Source organism: Elaeis guineensis, chromosome 3 (assembly GCF_000442705.2).
Source record: "Elaeis guineensis isolate ETL-2024a chromosome 3, EG11, whole genome shotgun sequence".
Classification (NCBI taxonomy): domain Eukaryota; kingdom Viridiplantae; phylum Streptophyta; class Magnoliopsida; order Arecales; family Arecaceae; genus Elaeis; species Elaeis guineensis.
The window spans coordinates 38,500,672-38,521,171 of NC_025995.2; the positions used below are offsets into that span (position 1 = coordinate 38,500,672).

Sequence of the window (20,500 nt, forward strand, 5' to 3'; positions counted from 1 at the left end):
ATTTTGGTGAAGTGGAGACCAAAACGGTGGAGTGGAACCTGGGGTTCAAAATGCAGCCCTAGAGTTTCCATTTTCATGGTGGAAGATGGAGGAGAGTAATCCACATTTTAGATCATTATTGTAGTCTAACAATCAAGTATAAGAATAATAAAGAGAATTAACTCAAGCCCATAATTAAATATTTGCATATAATAGTTGAAATCACATGCTAAAAATGTAAGAACAAGAACCAAGAGCACTATCCTGCATTGCTGTGTAGGGGTATGTATGGTAGTGGTTCAATGCACAAATTGGACTCCTGAAAATGGAAAAGGGTTTTGACACTAGGAGCTATGGTAAATATGAGTGGAAGGTAAAAAGTGCTCTCCTAAAATCGATCTATGGAGCTGCATATGTGGCCACATATGTGTCTCCCTAGCCATCCTGGATAGGACCTCAGCTGGATTTTTTGATGTGGCTGGCCAGTGTGTTACCTAAGCTCCTGCATAGGCCTAGGAAGCTTGTATTGCAGCTTGGCTGTTTTGTAACTTGCATGGAGAATGAGTCAGATGCTATGTAGTACCTTGCATTCTCTCCTTGCGTGTTGCTTCCTCTCATTATTTACCTCTTTTTCATCCTATTCTTATACTCCCTCTCTACCCCTTCATGGCCCACCTCTATGTCCTCTGCTTCCACCTTGGCACTTTTCCTAGGTGCTTTCATGCTGCCTATGTGCTATATAATCCCTATATAATCCACACATTGCAATTACTTTCTCAAGCATTGTGAAGCATGAGAAACGTAAAAGTAGTGTTAAAATTATGTTTATTTAATAAATCCTTATATAGGAAGGACATATTTAGTATGTCTCTAAACTTAGTATATCTCTAAATATGGTATGTACTTGCTTTTCAAGTATGTACTTCTTTCCTTATGTACTTGTTTCTCATCTATTTAAAGAGATGGGATCTCATTAATGAATCAAATTCCTCTTGAGCTTTTCCTTTCAACATAGTATTAGAGCAATTGCCGCACCCTCTCCACAACCCTAGTCCTCTGCCACCCTCCCTATAACAGGCCGCAGCAGCCCTTCCTAGCCGCAGCAGCTCTTCTATAGGAGCCCTCGCTGCAGCAGCCCACTTCGCAGCCTCTCTTCGCCGGCAACCTTCAAAGCCCTAATCGCACCAAGGTTCCAACTTTCTTCTCAAAAATCTTACCTGTCTCCTTTCTTTCACAGCCTTTTAAACCACTGCTACCACCACTTTCCATCTCCTCGTCAGCCTTCTTCATCGCCCTCTTCCTCCACTATTAGAGATCTCTGGTGATGGTTGCCTTTGGTTCTTGCTAGAACCCTAGCCGTTGCCTGAAAATTTGGATTAGTACTTGCTGGATCCTTACTACTATAGTCCTGAAATCAATCTGTTCACGCTATAGCAGTCCATCCTTTGCCATCTTTGAGATCTGATTAATACTTCTACTTGCTGTTTGCTGAAATCTGCTTGTAATTCTATAAGATTGGCTGAGGGACCTTCTGTGCATCCTGAGGAGCCATATGTTTTTGTATAATCAACATAGATTCTTTTCCTATGCCATGCAAAAGTCTTTTGGCTATCTTTCTAGCTATCTACTAATCACGGAAGCGGTACACTATCCGTGATTTCTCTGGTTGCTGTGTAAAGGTATCCTTTCCTCTTTTTTACTATCTGGATGTTTTTGTCATCCTCTCTGGCTACTATGGCGTCCTTAAATCACAACAACAATCAACTCTCAACACCTCTTGACTCCCGATTCTGACGCTGCGACAAGGAATCTAACAACGACTATAGTAAAGCTCAACGGCACTATCTTTTGAGGGTTTAATTATTTAAATTGTTTATTAGTGTCCCATGAAAGGCGCAACATCTGACTAAAGGTCCTCCAATTCCATAGATCCTATCTATGACGACTGGTTGGCTTTATCCGCATCATCTCGCAAGGAGCTGATATTTTGACTAAGTCTCTGTCTTTTGATTTTTCAACTCTATGTGTAACAAGCTGGGTATGTTTGATATATATGCTCCAGCTTGAGGGGGAGTTAGAATTATACTTATTTAATAAGTCTTTATATAGGAAAGAAATATTTAGTATGTCTCTAAACTTAGTATATCTCTAAACATAGTATGTACTTGCTTTTCAAGTATGTACTTTTTTTCTTTGTGTACTTGTTTCTCATCTATTTAAAGAGATGGGATCTCATTAATGAATGGAATTCTTTTTGAGCTTTTTCTTTCAACAAGTAGCATTGGAGTTTTGAGATGTTTTGGCTTGTTGAGGAAGGTTGAACAATGAGGTATTTTGGTTTTTGGATTTGACCACCAAGTGATAAGGAGCACCATAATGAGAAGAACCATAGAGAGAGGCAGGTCTTGAGTTCAATGAAGCTCTTTGCCAATAGACCACAGGGCCATTGTCTTAATAGTTCTAGTGGATCTTAAACAAGAGTTGGTTCATCATTGTTGGACTAAAGCTAGGTAAATAGGGCAGGCAGGCATGGCATGCTTGGTAGTGGCAAAGTGACGAGAACGGGAAAAGGAATCTGCTAATTTTGTGTGTGTGTGAGAGAGAGAGAGAGAGAAGGGGGGAGGGTGGTGAAAGGGAAGAAGGTGGGAGGAGGAGAGATTTTTGTTATATGGATTTGGACATGGCATCCGATGTGCTTGTGTCCAGTTGGGTCCACAATACCGTACTCTCAAATCTTAAGATACGAGCACTCAGCTAAAGGTACCTAAAACTTGGGCGAGGGTAGAGGGATATGCTGTATATCACGTAGTATGCACTTCATATTTGCACATGCATTTTTTTTCTATACAATTATGCACGTGTTTCACACACTATTGCTTGTTTTATACACACGTGTGCCTTGTTTTATGCATACTAGGGGCTGTAACTAGCTGGCCTTCTGACAATGTGATGGGAATAAAAAGTTCTTTCCAGTATCCACTATGGATTAAATTTTTGACATGGTAGGGACCTTGTTGTTAATTTACCCATCAAACTGGTGGGACCGTGCCCATCCATCTAATGCCCTCCAGTTAAATACACCATGTGCAGAGCACATGTTGGCTACTTGACTAAAATCCCGTCTAACACTAATTTCCTTTTCCCATTCTCGATTCTGACCAGTTGGACCTACCATGACCTTTATAGTTCATTACGTTGCCCATTGTAGTGGTCATCCTACTTGTATCTAGTTTCATCATTCCATGCTGCTCTCATCACCTGATCTAGTCCATGCTTGGCTCACATTATCCATGGGAGGTACCTCTTATCTGCTTTTCTGATCTCTCTCTTGCTTGAACTCCCTGTGCCTCTCTCCTCTCACCTATACATCCTCATTTTGCTATGTTTGAGGGTCCTAGTGACACATCAGGTTCGTATTCTGTACACAATCCTGTGTTGTTTCATGTTAATCCAGGTGCATCAGGTAAAGGTGCATGTTCAGTTATGATAGAGAGAAATATTTAAGAGTGAAATTGAAAGGGAATTATTGAGGGGGAGGTGGGTGGCAGTGCGGCTCTAATTGCTTGTAGTTGAATTAGATTGAGCAAGCAACATTCATTGCCTTGATATTTTGTTGTATTAATAGAAACCTTATTGGTCTTCACCATCATTCGTTCCCTTACCACAAGAGCAAGAAAGCCTCCAGGAGAGCGGCTTAGAACTTCAGAAATTTGTGATAATTAAATGGTAGTGTTTATTGTGTATGTATACATGCAAGACATGTATTTGTTGTTGTTTTCGGGCTTTCTGCACTATATTTTTTTTATATCTGTATTTTTCTGTCTATGCTTCAAAAGTGAGAATCAAATGTTGCACTGTAGGCTCCTGAATATTGAGATAGAACAGAACTAGGACGTACTTTTAAAAAAAAAAAATCTAAGGGAATTTTTTTTACCATAAGCTAAATGGAAAGAAGTTGAGTTTTGAGTAGAGAATGAATGTATCGTGCAAGTTTTCTGGTAACATATCTTTGAGCATTTGCCACTATTTAATCATGTCTTTACTCTTTAATGTACATCTACTTTGTCTCAGTGGACTGATGGAATGCTTCAGTTGTGGGGAAAAATGTAATTCTTACATTTACAGCACATCTAATATTATCCATGGAATTAGTTTTGATTGTATCGTGTTTTTAGTTGGCTCTTGGGCGTTCATAAACTTGGGTGCGTGTTATCTGTATAGATTTTATGTGGGGGCAAGGATTTGGCGACCGAACAGACTGCCAGCAGGATGATTAATCTTCTGAGGCAGCTTCAGCAGACATTGCCTCCATCCGTTCTCGCTTCAACCTGGTCTTCCTTACAGCCCCAGCAGCAGCGTGCACTGCATTCTGTCTTGTCATCATAGTATCTTCAGTTGCTGGGCCTGTGAACTGCAAATCCTGATTTCTAACTGTGTATTTATCATTATTACTCAATTCTTTGCCTCTGCATGGTTTGAATGGATTGCGTGTGAGCTGCATGTAACTTGCTGAGGGTCAAGGTTGTGAGAGTATGGTTGTGATTTTGCTGTAAAATATGTATATTATTTATTGGTAAGTGCGTTGTGCCACTGATCTGTTACAATTGAGAAGATAAAAGAAAAAAAGTGTGGTTATTGGTGGTTTTTTCGTTTTCTTTTCTTTTGGCTGGGTTCTAGAGCTGTGTTTTAATAAAGAACTCTTAGAATGCTCGTGTTAGTCTTAGTGCTTGGTCTCTTAAAACTTAGAATATTAAGCTCAAATCTTTCTATGTTTTTTTCCAATTTGAACGATTTACTGTCTTTTCTTAATGGGTATATTATTTATTGATTTGTGTAAAATAATCTGTGATGCATTTAAGCAGGATTTTTTTAATTAAAAAGAAAAATCTGGCTTTAGTGGCTAGTTGTTGAGCTGTCTTTAAATAAAGAACACAAAAATTCTAGTGTCGGTCTTGATTCTGGATGCTCGGGGTGTGAACAAGCCGTCGGAATTTCCAGCTCGTGCTTGGCTCAAATTATATATCACCGATTTGAGTTCAGCTCTTGTCGAGCGTTCAGTTTTTTTTCCTTGAGCCAACTAGATCCACGCTTGCTTGGATTGGCAGCAGATGTTGACCCAGAAAATGCACAAAGAATGTGAGCATGGGGAGCTTTTGGGTGGTGCCGGTGTAACAAGAGGTCAGAGTGCCTAGGTGGTTTGGTCCTCGGCGGCTGCCTCTATTGAGCTCAGTCCCATCACCATTCCTGACTGTGGACCATTATTGGAGACTGCACAGTTGATGGAGTTAAGGGCTTGGTTATAAGAACTTCAGAGATCGGTCAGTGTGTAGAGGTCAGGAAGACAACCGGATGAGCGGCAGCATAGGCGACTAGCGGTTTAGCGGCTGTTGCCAATTGAAATAGGGGACAGCGACGATGGGGCACGCTTTGGAATTAATTGGTATAAACACCGGGCAGAGCTGGAACTAGTTACAAGAAAGTACAAAAGTTATATTTTACATCTATGACAGACATCATGTAGCATGCATAATTTATTAATATTTTATAAGGAAATAGGAAAATATATTTGGAAGAATTATAGTGTTATATTTTAACCTTTCACAATTTGTACTTATATCTTAAAGTTTTTTTTTTTTTTTCAATTAAATTTTGTTGCTGCTGAATTTGGTTGAGGTCGAAGAGAAAGTGATCGAGTCTCGTACAAAGATATTGGTGCTGGAGTGACCAACAAAATAAGTTCAAACTGGAGGTTTTCGCTCTAGCGAGGATTTTCTGACGCTCAAATCAGATTCAAAGAACTTCTTTGAGAGGTAATGATTGACTTATCTGGTCCTCTGGGCTTTGGTTGCTTATATAGAAGGCTATCAAATAATTGTGAAATCGTGAGATCTCGAGATTGTAGGATCATTGAATATATCATTACGGATGAGATGTTTCAGCCTTTAATCGCTCTCGCGAGATCAGGGGAGTTGGTTATACTTGAGTCTATTCACTCGGGGTGGACAGCTATTGCGCACATCATGAGGTGAGCTAGTTGTGATAACTAGGACAACCCACATGCTAAGGTATTAGCTTGCTGAGGCAATGGAGTGCTTTGGTTGCTTATATAGAAGGCTATCAAATAATTGTGAGATCGTGAGATCTCGAGATTGTAGGATCATTGAATATATCATTACGAATGAGATGTTTCAGCCTTTAATCACTCCCGCGAGATCAGGGGAGTTGGTTACACTTGAGTCTATCCACTCGGGGTGGACAGCTATTGCGCACATCATGAGGTGAGCTGGTTGTGATAACTAGGACAACCCACGTGCTAAGGTATTAGCCTGCTGAGGCAATGGAGTGTGCTGGGCAGACCATACGACAAACCAGATGCGAGCTGCTCTATACTGTATATGACTCTGCTCTTAAGTGGTCCTAGTGATAGCTTGAAGACCTAAGGTGTCCTATGATTGTCACGTTTCACGGTAACCACCGTAACACTATCCTCCTACTCTTGAGTGTGAGGATCAAACAAAAAGAGTATTCCGAAAATCGTGCCTCAGATTAGAGGATGCGTACTTTCATGCCTTCACGAATGTCCTGCATTCAAAGCTGTTGATGTCATCTTGGCATGATCGTTGCGAATGATCGTAATTGATGGGACCCCAAAGCTGGTGGTCTTCTAAAAAAATTAATTTCTTAGGCTGCGGTTTTTTGTCTTCATCTTTATTCTCCTTTTAAATCAGGCTCCTGGGCGTTTTGTCAGAGAGTAGTCGTGAGACCTTCTTGCTCTAAACCTTTGTTGCGACCTTTGAAAGCAAGATGAGTGCAGAACTTGTGAGGAAGCTCGAACTGGCGTTGGCCCGAAAGAAACAGTCTAAGACCCCGAACGTTGGTTCTTCAGCTCCAAAGGATAACTATGCCTAAGCTCCGGCTATCAGATCGACTCCAGCAGTAGCGGGAGATGAAAATCCCCCTCCAGTTGTTGAACTGGTGATTGCTCTATCAAAGGATGGATGAAAGACCCATCGAACGGGGTTTTGGCAAGAGAGGAGGTGCCGATGGAAAGGGCGTAGGTGGTGGGAACAACTAGTAGCCCTGCAAAAGTTCCAACTGCGGCGACACAGGCGGAGGATGCGGCTGGCAACTCTGAGGGAGTTCTAGTAGTGGTGATGAAAATTGAAAAATCCTTGGAGTTAGTGACACCCACCAGATGTCTTCCTCCGATTGTTTCTCAAGCAGGCTCCTCGGAACTGATGTCTTCTATCCCATCTACAGTGGAGAATCTCCAATCAGCAGCGGATTTTCTTAGGAGCTTTCTGTCACCTGTGGAGAAGTTGTATATGGATGAGCAAGGGGCTCAGAAGCGGATGGCTAGTGCCTTGAGGTCACTCGCGCATGTAAGAAATTTTTAAATTTTCTTGTTGATCTCCGATAATGTGCAGTATTTTGATGTTTGTTTGTAATTTTTTTTTGCATAGGTGGGACACTACTTGGCCAGTTTTGCCAGTGCCACTTCAGATGTCTCATCGTTAGAGCTTGCAGCGGCAAAGGAAGAGGTTGATTTGCTGAAGTATCAATTGGAGTAGATAGAAAAAAATAATGGTGAACTAGCCGAAGAGCTTGGCTTCTCTGAGGAGGCCCGTCAAGAAGTTCAGGATATAATCAATCATCGAGATGACGAGTTAAGGAGAACTAAAAGAAGAATTGAAGATCTCGAGCGGCAGAGGTCTAAGGTCGAAAGAGATTGGCATCATGCTCGGGATGACCTGGAGCACCTAAGAAGGATACTTGGAGGGAAAAAAAGTCAAGACTATTCTTCCCTTGTGGCTCATTCTCAGAGGAGTCCTAGCGGAAGCTTAGCTAAGAGGGTTAAATCCTTAAAAAAGAAAAGTTGCAGCAAGAGAATACCTCAGAGGAATGAAGGCTCTGCTTTCGGAAGGGTTCAGGTGACTCCGGAGCCACCCGTCGAGCTTCAAGAAACTTCGCTAGAGGCAGAGCACTGGAAGAAGGAACTGAAGGAGGCAAAAAAAAATCACGATCACCTTTGGTGCCAATTTAAAAAGCAGGAGTTTTTGATTATGCATGCCAAAAGGAGGGCGGGTCGGCTGGCAAAAAAGAAGGTTGAGATTATAAACCAAGCTTGTAGGATGGTGTTCTCAGTAGGCTTTGAGAGGTGCAAAAGAATTGTCCAAATGCACCTCCCTACTGACAGCGTTGGATCTCTTCAGGTTGACGTTGTGGATGAAAGCTTGATTGCCATAGCAGCGGATAGCGCAGAAAAGTTCGTTAGAGCATCTCGTCACTCCATCAAGGCGAACAATATCAACGTGGCTATCCAAACTGAAGAAGTTACCGACGCTAAAGGAGGTCATTCTGAAACAAGCCGTCTTGGTGGTGCTTCAAAGCGATAACATATATCTCCTTCCATTTCCTTTTGTAATCCAGACTTTGTAATCACTTTGATATAAATGAATGAAATTCACCTTTATTAATATCTAGTGTTTGGATGTATGAGTGTAAATTTTAGGCCATAATGATTAAATTTTGAGTTAAACTGAGAGTTTAAATATCATTAAAATAATAAACTATGATATGAATTATAAACCAAGTTCTGATATGAACTATATGACCCGTACCTATCACCCAGGCCTTGAAAGGATAAGAATTTGAACTACATCCACACGATAGGTATAGATTCAAGCTATATGACTCGTACCTATCGTGCAAATTAGAAATTTGAACTGCATTTGCATGGCTAGTACTACCGCATGTCTCCGCACATCTCTTCGAAAGTGGCGTAGAATGTGATTTGCCTGTCACTGGAATTAACTACTAAATCGGTAGCAGAAATTATATCCATCAAGTGTTGCCATACTACCACACATCTCTTCAAAAATGGTGCAGAATGTGATTTGCCTGTCGTTGGTATTAACTACCAGATCGACGGCAGAAATTGTATCCATCAAGGATAGCCACGTGTTGAGTGTCTCTTCGCTCCTTGTCAATTCACACCTCTTGCAATTAATGTCATGATGGGAGGTGCCTTTTGAAGGCTCTGCTAAATCTGGGACTATCTAAAGCCCCAGACAAAGCCAGACGTAGGTCTCTTTAGGTTCCAGATTGTCTTCTTTTCTTTGCCATAGGTTCTCCTTCTTCCTTTGTTTTCTGCTTTCGCGATGGTCTCTAGAGATCCTGACTTCACGCAATGGGGGTTCTGATCCGAGCTGATTGAGAAGGATATAGTACTACTCCATGAGCAGTTTCAAATCCCTTCAGCATTCCAGTTGAAAGTCCTGGGGCCAGATGATCGAGTCTGCCAACCACCTTCGGGCCGGATTAGCCTCTATGAGGAACGCTTCTGGGCTGCGTTGCAGCTTTCTTTCACCCTTTCTTCGTGGCTCTCCTTCAATATCTCAGGATGTCGTTATGTTCGGTGGACCCAAACTCATGGTGGTACATCTACAGTTTCACTGCAGTATGCATGTTGGTGGAGATTGACCTTAGTGTCATGCTCTTCTGCTCCCTCTTCAGCCTCAAAAGGCATTCGGAGTCCCGTGGCTGGTGGATATGATGCCGTGGAGGAAGAAGGACGTCCACCCACTATCTTTTTTGGGGATCCCCACCGCCATTCATGGTTGGAAACTTCGATTCCTCTTCGTCTCTCAGATGTTCGATGAGGATTGGGGGTTCGTCGCTTGGGGTGAATCTCAAGAGGCTTCACTAAAAGAGCCTTTCATGAATAAACGCCTGAGGCAGGAGTTGGCAATCGTGTACGGCTTCAAGATTTCAGAGCTGAAGGAGCTGCTATCAGTTCAGATGCTGTTCAATGTCGGGATCAGCCAGGTTGCCCCTTGAGGTACGTATTGCCCACCCCCAGGGTCTTATACTCTTTGATTTCCATCATGCTTTTACCAACGACTTACTTGCCTTAGTTGCAGAGATGGTGACAGAGAAGGATGCAGGCTCTCTGGATAAACCTGATAAGAAGGTCCATCGAAAAAGGGTAGCTGAGCTTGCGAGCGACCAAAGCATCTGCATCAAGATCGAAAGTCTCCTAGTGCCACCAATTTCTAGATCAAAAGGTCCTGAACTTCCTTGTGCTAGCGACCTCCGAATGGTAAGGGTTGGCTCAACCTCTCCGATTTTCAATGGAGATTGAAGGAGCCAAACGAGTTGGGCCTCTAAAGATATAATTCTGAGCTTGCCGACCCCTCCTGCCATTATATTTTTCTCAGGAGATGAGCCAGCCAAGGAGGCTGGGACTTCTGGGGCCGCACCCAGGGTTTCTGGTTCTGGAGTTGCATCGATCGATTTGAGGCTCAAGGCCTCGACTTTGAGGGACTACAAGTTAGCAAGCGAGCTTTTCTCTGGGATGCTCCTTCTGGCCGAAACAAACAAACTACTGGGTGTACCGTGGAAGGAGGTAAGAAAAAGAGCCGTGGAGTGCATCATTCAGGTAAGTTAGGGCTCCTGCATTGACTGAGGCAAAAAAGTATCAGTTTGAAGTCGAGATACTCGGGGACGCCAAGGACAAGACGACAAGGGACGCCGGGGAGGCCCTCCTGAGAGCCGATTCCAATGAGAGAAGAGCCGAGGATGCTGAGGTGGCATTGAGAGGGATCATCGAGGAGAACTTTCAGTTGTTAGGGAGAATAGAAGGGCTTAAGGCTTAGCTTGAGAGAGTATAATCGTAGTTGAAGAAAACTCTTGACTGCAAGGACTAATAAAGGAGCTTGAAGCTCAGTTGGGGCAGCTGAAAAGAAACTTAGCTAGGGGAAGTTAGTCCAAGATAGGGTCGCCGCTAAATATCCAAAACTAAATTTGAACTTTTTAGATGAAGTTTGGGACCCTACTGCAGTCGGTAAACTTGCGACAACTGCCTCGGCTCGGGATGTGATTTCTTAGATTTTTATTTTGTTTTCATTTTGTACCTCGGACCTCTCAGGATCACTATAAAAGCTTTTGAAGGAATGAATAAAATTGATTTCTTTCATACCTTATCTTTACTTGTGATGTGCATGCTGATCCGAGGTAACTTCCCACGCCTGCTAACTGGAGCAACTATTTGAGTGTGCTGATTTTAAACAAATATCTAGCGGTGCTTTTGTTTTGTCCTTTTCGATACCAGTGATCGTTGGAATGACAGCTATTGACTCTTCCACTAGGATAACACCTACGAAAAAATGTGGAGCCAGTAGGCATATGCCACATAGCCATGTTCTAATTCTCGAAGCATCGTCGGGATTTATTCCTGATAGTGGAAAGATGTACCATTTATTAGCTGATGGATAGTTTTATCCACTCAAGCCATCGATTGACGGTTGATTTAGGCTATGGAGCTTATAAATAAAGGCCAACAGATGGAGAAACCCAATCTCTTGTCTCCATCCTTCATAAACATTTCTCTCTTCTATCGTGATGTCATCACCCCCGCATCCCCCTTTGCATCCTCCTTTGTCGGTGGTGAAGGACAGGGTGAAGGAGAGGTGGGCTTTCACAAGAGAGGCCTGGAGGAAGGCGAGAGCTAGGGATGCTAGTCCATCTTTCTTTCGCTGGGCGCCTTCCACCTCACAGTCTCCGTCAAGGCTTAGGGGTCATTACACCCCCCAGTTCGAGCAGATTCCTCCTTATGTCTGGGCCCACCGCATTCAGAAGTATCGAAACTCTACAGAGTTTAGGAGGGAGGTCATCGATATTGCCATTGGTGGGTTTATCGATGGTCTCGAGAACTGCAAGGCCCACCTACTGTGGATAATGCCATATTTGGAGCTCCACTCCTTTTAGCTCGAAAATAGTGATGAGGAGGCTTCTTCATCAGATGAGGACTGAGCTTCCTCATCCTTGAGCTGGGGATCGAGGAGAGTGTCCACTATCCGAACGTTGCTATTGTCTGCGACGACGGAAGCTCCGAATCAGATTTGCTGACCGACGAGAATCTACTTCTGGACCGACATGATCTTTGTGGCTTTTTTCTATTTTGCTATATTTTCTCTCTTTCTTTTCTTTTTTTTTAATGTGGCATCGAGGACACCATCCTTTTCCTTGTAAATATATATTATATATATATATTGTAAGGTGGCGCTGAGGACACCATCCTTCTTCTTGTAAGTACTTTTTTTGTAAGTCAGTGTTGAAGATGCCATCCTTCTTCTTGTAAATATCAAAATGAATAAAAATTTACTTTTTGCAAGCTCGTGTGTATTTTAACTTAACATGTAGAGGCTGACCTCGACCTAAGGCCCTTAGAATTATTTCGATCCGGATCAATCCAGACCTTAAAAATTTAAACAAGCTCATTCCAATTTGAGATAAAATTATCCCGAATGAATCTTGTTGAAGGTAGCTCCATCAGAGAGTCGTTGGTTCTGCTCGATAAATAGTAACTTAGCTCTGCCCTATAGGCGGCAGCTTGGCTCTGCCCTGCAGGCGGCAGCTTGATTCTGCCCTACGGGGAAGAGGCACTGTGTGCCTGGCTCATCTCATGAGTGGAGCAGCATGTGCACTTATTGTTATGCGAGAGGCAGCATGTGCACTTCTCATCTTCACACGAGAGACAGCATGTGTCTATAGACAGTGTGTGTACTTCTCATCTCGCATGCACTTCTTATCTTCATGCGAGAGGCAGCATATATCCATAGACAGCATATGCACTTCTGATCTTCACATGAGAGGCAGCGTGTGCCCATAGGCAGCATGTGCACTTCTCGTCTTCATGCGAGAGACAGCTTATGCCTGTACACTTCTCATCTTTACACGAGAGGTAGCGTGTGCCTGTAGATAGCGTGTGCGCATCTCTTGATCGTAGACTGAGGATCTTATAAGTTAGCTCTCTAGAGGTCTCTTAGGGTCTTCCTCCACTTTCTACACAACTCAAGCTCTGATGGGATCTTGTGAGTTAGCCCCACCTCCAAGTCGTCGAGGTTTGCTCACCAAATTATGGATTGAGGGTCTTATAAGTTAGCTCTCTGGAGGTCTCTTAGGATCTTTCTCCGCTTCTTGTATGACTCGAGTTTTGATGGGGTCTTGTGAGTTAGCCCCACCTCCAAGTCATCGAGGATTGGTCGTCGATCATCGAGGGTCCCTATGGTTAGCCCTCATCTATCAAACATAGTTTCGATCAGAGAAATTCCTCATAGTGAAAGAAGTTCAAATCATTCATGATGCTAGAACAAGTAGGGATTAGTGAATCTAAGCATTTGTATTGATATATAATGATATAAAATTATAACATCACTGATAATATATGCGTAGGTTGGTGGAGTTCCAAGATCTAAGGAGTGAAGTCTTGTCAAGTTGCTTGAGCCGATAGATCTCCGAACGTACTACCTCATCCATCTGATAAGGACCTTCCTAGTTGGGTGATAGCTTTTCCTGCTCAATGGGCTGTGAGACTTCGGTTTATCGCAATACTAGGTCACCAACTCAGAATTTCTTGGTTTTGACTCGAGCGTTGTAATACCTGGCCATCCTCTGATGATAGGCAGCCATTATGACGGTGACAGTCTCCCTACTTTCTTCGATCAAGTCGAGGTTGGCTCAGAGCTATGTAGAGTTAGTATCTTCATTATATTTCTCAACTCTAAGAGATGGGAGCTTGAATTCTATAAGGATGAATGTTTCGATCCTGAATGTAAGGTTGAAAGGAGTCTCATCCATTGGAAGCCTCTAAGTAGTTCGATAAGCCCATAGCCATGATGAAGCTCTCCACCTAGGACCCCCAGTTCGATCAATTCTGGACTTCAAGCCTTGCAAGAGAGTTCTGTTGGTCGCCTTCACCTCTCCGTTCGCTTGTATGTGGCTAACTGAGATAAAGCGGTGCTCTATTCCATATTCTCTATAGAATTCATGAGGTTGGGCACCACTAGACTACCTGTCGTTATCTGTAATCAGGACTCGGAAAGACCATAATGGTAGATGATTGATTTTTAGATGAAATCCTTCACTTTTGCCTCAGATATGCGAGCCTGAGGTTCAACCTCGACCTATTTTGTAAAATAGTCGATGGCCACCAGCAAGAACTAGAACAGACTGGATGCGAGGGGAAAAGGATCAAGAATATCCATCCTCCACTGAACGAATGACCATGGGGCATTGATGGAGTTAGAAATACTGTCGGTTGATGCTAAATATTGGAGATCCTCTAGCCCGATCGTATTTTCTGACAAAGGCACCTGCATCCTGCTGCATGGTGGGTCAGTAGTAGCCTTGTTGAAGAATTTTGTAAGAGAGAGACCTACCCCTCAAATGGCTTTCGTAGATTCCTTCGTGGATCTCTAATAGTGCATAATCTAGCTCAGATGAACATAGACATTTCAGAAGAGGTAGGGAGAACGACCGCTTGTATAGCTTGTTATCATGCAAGACATAGCGGGCGGCCTGTTTTCTTATCTACCGAGCTTTCTTGCGGTCAGTGGGTAGCTCACTTGACCTAAGATACTTGCGCAGGAAATCAATCCAGTAGAGTTCTTCATCAACTTGCTGGAGGCTCCTCAAAAACTGAGGTTTTGAGCACCTCGAAGTAGGTCTCGTTCTCCAAATCAGCGGGCAACAAGACTACTAGCTTTGATAGTGCATCTGCCCTGGCATTGCCTGCTTTGGGGTCTTGTTGAATGTCAAAGCTCAAAAAGGCTGAGGTTAAATCTTTTACCTTCTAGAGATACTTCTTTATATTCTTCTCTCGTGCCTCGTATCCACCCTTTATGTGCCCCACCACTAGCTGGGAGTTGTTGAAGACCTTTAGGTGCTGGGCTCCGATTTCTCTCACCACCTTAAGATCGGCAAGTAGAGCTTCCTATTCTGCCCCTTGTTGGTGGCTAAGGATTCAAAACGTAGTGCATATCCCACAACACCGCCTTCAGGATCGATCAAGATCAGCCCGGTCCAGCTCTAGAAGCATTTGATGAGCCGTCAACGTGCAGTGTCCATAACTCCTCAGTGTCAGATCCTATATCTATCTCCTTACCCCTTGAGCTTTCACCAGCTTCTGAGCACTCGACAGCCCTTGAGCCTTCTCCATCTTGTGAGCTCTATCTGCTCGGGATGGTACATTCAAGAATAAAGTCTGCTAGCACCTGGGCCTTGATTGCAGGCCTTGGACGGTACTGTACATCCAGCTCGGCAAGTTCTAGCATCCATTTTATAATTTGCCCTGAGGTATTTGGTGGAGAACGGTCTTAATCGATTGGTCAGTGAGCAGCACAACAGTATGGGCTTGGAAATAAGGCTGCAACTTCCTCACCATGACAATCAGTACAAAAATTAATTTCTCAAGCTTAGAGTATTTGGTCTATGCATTGTGAAGGACTTCGCTGGTGTAGTATATCAGCTTTTGGATTCGTCCTTCTTCTCGAACGAGAACTACGCTGATTGCCATCAAAGAGATAGTGAGGTACAGTAGTAGTTCCTCATTAGACTGAGGTTTTGTGAGCAGTGATGGAGGACTAAGATATTGCTTTAACTCCTCAAATGCCTTTTGGCATTCAATAGTCCATTGAAAGTCTTTTGGCTACCTGAGGGTCTAAAAAAATGGGAGACACCTCTTGACCAAACTGGAGACGAAGCAGTTGTGTGAGGCGATCTTGCAGTAAGATGCTGCACCTCTCCAACTGTTTTTGGCAAAGTCATCTCAAGAATTACCCTAATTTTTTTGACATTTGCCTCGTTGCCTCTTCGGGGGATCATGAGTCCTAAGAACTTTTTGACGGTAACTCCGAAGGCACACTTCGCTGGATTCAGCCTCATCTAGAATCGATGGAGGGTGCTGAAGGTCTTCTAAAGATCTATAATATGGTCTAGGACTGCTCGGCTCTTGACCAGCATATCATCTACTTACGCCTCCATATTACGATCGAGTTGATCTTTAAAGATCTTGTCCACCAGTCGCTGATAAGTAGCCCCTGTATTTTTTAAGCCAAAGGGCATCATCTTGTAATAATAAAGCCCATGGCTAGTAATAAAGACTACTTTCTCTTCATCTTCAGGCACCATCCGGATCTGATTATAGTTGAAAAAGATATCCATGAAGCTGAGGAGCTCATACCCAAAAGTAGCATCCACCATCTAGTCTATTTGAGGTAACGGATAGCTATCCTTCGGACAGGTCTTGTTCAGGTCGACGAAGTCGATGCACATGCGTCACTTTTCATTCGCCTTTTTGATCAGGACAATATTTGCCAATCAATCTGGGTACATTACTTTTCGAATGAAACCAGCTTTGAGCAGTTTGTCCATTTCTTTGGATATAGCCTTCTGGTGGTCTAGGGCAAAGCTTCATTTTTTTATTTAATCAGATGATAGATTGGATCCACTTTTAGGTGATGGGACATCACTTTAGGGTCAATACTGGGCATGTCTGCAGCCGACCAGCTAAAGAGATCTGTATTTTTCTATAAAGAAAGTTGACTCTTCATTACCTCATCAAGGTGTGAGTCGATCTTCACAGTTTGTTGGAGATTCTCCTTCTTCAGTGGAATCTTCGGGAGATCCTCGAATGGCTGGGCTCATTCTTCGGATAGATCATCTCGAGCATCTAACCCAATTGAAAGTTCAGATTGGGCTCTTGCCTAGGATGGTTGGCCTTTTGTTTGAAGTTTGGCAGCAAAACATTATGGAGCCATGGCCTGATTGCTCCTGACCTGTCCTACTCTCTTCAGGGTTAGAAACTTCACCATTAAGTGGTAGCTCGACACCACGGCCTTTAGAGTCTATAAGCTCGGATGGTCAAGGATTGCATTGTAAACTGAAGGAAGCTTGACCACCAAGAAGTCAACTTGGATCATCATCCACTTTGATGTAGTATTCATGGTAAGTGAGAGCTTATTCATCCCCTCCGAAATCACTGAACTTTTGAAGAAACCCTAAATCGGAGTGTTAAATCTAGTAGCTAGTCTGGAGTGAATCCCATTTGGGTAAAAACAGAAAAATATAAAATATCAATTGAGCTTCCATTATCAATGAATAAATGGTATACACTAAAATCGATAATTGTTTGCCGTTACAACCATCGCATCATTGTATAGGGCAAGTACATCCTCAGCATCTCGCTTGATGAAGGCAGTGGCATCCTCACCCTCATCTTCAAGTCTTGGCCTCTTCGCCTCTAGAGGCTCTACCAACCTAGATGACCCCCCAGCTATCATATGGATTTTGCTATGGATGGGTCGGTCTTCAACTGCCACTGGTCCCCTTGCTTCCTATCTCACCAGCTGTACTGGTGCTGGCTGTGGCTGAGACAAAAGAAATGACTGCTGAGGTAAAGGAGGTGGCCGCTAAGCTCTTGGAGAAGGTCGCCATGGAGGCACTCTCCCCTGAATGAAGTGGTTTAATCTCTCCTACCTGACGAGCCTCTCAATCTCATCATGGAGCTACAGGCAATCTTCAGTATCATGATCGTGATCACGATGATAGAGGTAGTACTTATTTGGGTTGCAGTGGCACTCTGGCTTCGTCAGCATCTAAGGAGGTTGGGACAACTCGGTCCAAATTTTCATCAACACCTCCCTCTTAGAAACAGTCAAGGGTGTGTAATTATTATAGCACCCAAGGGGTGAGGGTCGCCGATCCCTTCTTTGAGGACTTCAAGATCGATGGTTTCAGCCCTCGTTCTTCCACCTCTGGAATGGGGACTGAGAGCGCTAGTGGTTTCTCCCCTCCTGTCTTGAAGAGTGCTCCTTATTCTGTCTTGCCACAACAGAACTGGTGGGGGTCTTCTCTGTAAAAGCCTCCTCTGTGCGGACATACTTCTCCGCATAGGTAAGCATGTCCAAAAATTTTGGGGATAAGTCTTCATTAATGATTTTTTTAAGTCATTCTTAAGTAGGCCACCTATCATTGCGGCCATCGTAGTCGATTGGTCTAGATCTTGAACCTCCAGAGTCACCGTATTGAAATAGTTAACAAAAGCACGGATCGACTCACCCTCCTTCTGCTTGATGGAGTGGAGGTAGTCAGACTGCTTCTGCTGCCATCGACTGTTGACAAAATGATCGATGAAGGACCGACACAAATCCTCGAAGGAGTGGATGGAAGTCGGCTTTAAACTGGAGTACCACTGTGGAGCTGTAACCTTGAGAGTCAGAGGGAATGCTCAACAGAAGATCGTTTCAGATGCTCCCTGGAGGAGCATGGCCACCTTGAAGGTTTCAAGTGATCGACAGGATCGATGGTCCCGTCATAGACTTCTAGCTGAGGCAGCTTGAAGTACCGAGGGAGCAACTCCTGCACTATACTTAGGATGAAGGGCGGCTCACTATTATATCCCTCATAGGGCTGCATCGAGGAGTGATTGTTGTTGAGTGTATTTTCAATTCTCTTCTCCATCTGTTTATTGAGAGTGTGGAACCATCTTTCGATATTGAGATCTCAAATGGTGCAGGCCTTGGAATATTGTGAAGAACGATGATCCGGGGTTGAATCATATCTCGATCATGGATTGGGAGATCTCCGTCTGGCCGATTGACAGCTCTGATGAATGTGTCTCCTCTCCGAGCTCTAAGGAGGCACATGTGGCTCTGGCTGTGGTGGCTGCTGAGGAGTCAAGTGCGAAACTAGATTTGGTGGGGGCACCACCATGGGAGCTGCTGATGATGCCATTGAGAGGACCATCAGTTGCACCACTGAAGGAGGTGTAGGGGTAGCCTGAACAGCCTACAGCACCATTGGGAGAGGCACCAGAATAGTTTGGACTGTCTGAATGGTGATCGTCAAATTTTGAATCGATTAGAAGAGCAGACTGAATTGATTTGTAGTGACCAGTGCTGGCTGGGCTGGTGGGGGAGTTTCAATCATCAGTTGCAGTGCTTGGCTGTTGGCTTGGCTCTTCGCCCGATGAGAGGTGGCGACATTGGAGAGCCAAGATAATGTTCACTTTGGAGGCAAGATGAAGATTACGTCCTTTCTCTATCTGTTGCTGCTCGATTTGATCGAAGTCAGAGAGAAGGCGATTGAACCTTGTGCAGGGATGCTGACGCTGGAGTGACATACAAAATAAGTCAAACCAAAGATTTTCGCTCTGATGAGGATCCTCTGACACTTAATGTTGCCCAGCTATGCAACCCAAGAGGGGGGGTGAATTGGGTTTCTAAAAATTTTAAGCCCAACAGATAACTTATGAAGAACAAAATAATGGCTTTAAATCAATATTAATTAACTAAAGCAGTATTGCAAGGATATAAATATGATAAAGCGATAAAGCACACCACAAACACAAGGATTTATAGTGGTTCGGTGCTAACCTTGCACCTACGTCCACTCCCCAAGATCCCACTTGGGAATTTTAATCCACTATCCTTTGTATTCAACCCGAATACAAAACGTCGGAAACTCCGACACTAGCTATCCCAAGCTAGAATACAGGACGTCGGAAACTCCGACCCTAGCTATCCCAAGCTAGAACACTTGTTTCCCGGGTACAAGCCAACCCAAAACACTCCGATTTCAGGTTCGGATCAACCTTTCCTTGTTTTGGAAATCCTCCAAAAACAAGAGCAAAAACTCACAAAGAGTAAGAATATTTAGAGCACAGATGAATACAAAAACAGCTCCTTAAATGAGCAAATATAACAATAAAAGCTTTACTCAAATGAAGAACCCCTTTTTCAGATTTTCTCAAGATGAATGAACGGTTGAACGCTTGAGAAGAGGTTGATTGTTGATTGAAGATCTCTTGAAAGCCTTGAACGATCTCTAGATCAAGGTTGAAACGATAGGCGTGAAGAATTCTCTCCTTGAAAGATCTTCCTTTTCTCTTTCACAATCTCTCTGGTATATTGTGGATCCTCTCTCTTTTTCTCTATGGATATTTCTTTGATCTCAGGCTTTTTCTTGCAAATTTCGGATCCTCTCTTCTGTTCTTCCCTTTTTCCTCTCTTTTCTTCTCTACTCTTCTCTTCATTTGATTTCACGTTTGATCCGCTATTTAATCTGTAATTTCTTTCATCATTTAAAGCATTTTGTAGCATTAGAAGCAAGAGAAAACAATTTAGGCAGATAAAGAGCCGTTAGAGGATTTTTAGGAAGCATAAATGGCAATTAAAACGGGCAAAAAAATAGCCGTTGCTGACATTTCCCGTCGCAGGGGTCGACTCATGAGTCGACTCATGCTTCAGGAGTCGACTCATGAGTCGACTTCTGTTGCAACAGACCAGAAGATCTGATTTCTGAATTTTTCGGTTCAAATCAGCAGGGGTCGACTCATGAGTCGACTCATGCCTTGTGGGTCGACTCATGAGTCGACTCACAGGTCGTGCCAAGCCAAAAAATCCAGCGTGCCATGGGAATTTTTTCGTGCCATTCAGCTCATAGTGCCATGAGTTGACTCATGAGTCGACTCATGCACTTTAAACCTTCATAACTTCAAAAATATTAGTCCAAACACAATGAAATTTTCACCAATAGATTTCAAATCATTTGTTCTACCAAATGGTACTATCAAATCAGGATTTTAGCAAAATTACGATTTTGCCCTTGAAGAGCATAAGGACTTTTTCAATTGTTTGTATCCCTTCAATCTGCTTTGTAATCATCAAAATCAATCTAG

General features: G+C 43.3%; 1 protein-coding gene across 1 annotated transcript in view; it reads left to right on the plus strand.

Annotated features, from left to right (window-relative positions):
- The window catches only part of LOC105035210 (uncharacterized), a 47,735-nt gene extending 43,103 nt beyond the window's left edge, over positions 1–4,632 (plus strand). Inside the window, exon 20 of the mRNA XM_010910670.4 lies at positions 4,201–4,632. Within this exon, the coding sequence (XP_010908972.1) occupies positions 4,201–4,365 (165 nt within the window). The 3' untranslated portion in view covers positions 4,366–4,632. The remainder of the gene's footprint in view (positions 1–4,200) is intronic.
- The last annotated feature ends 15,868 nt before the right edge of the window (positions 4,633–20,500 follow it).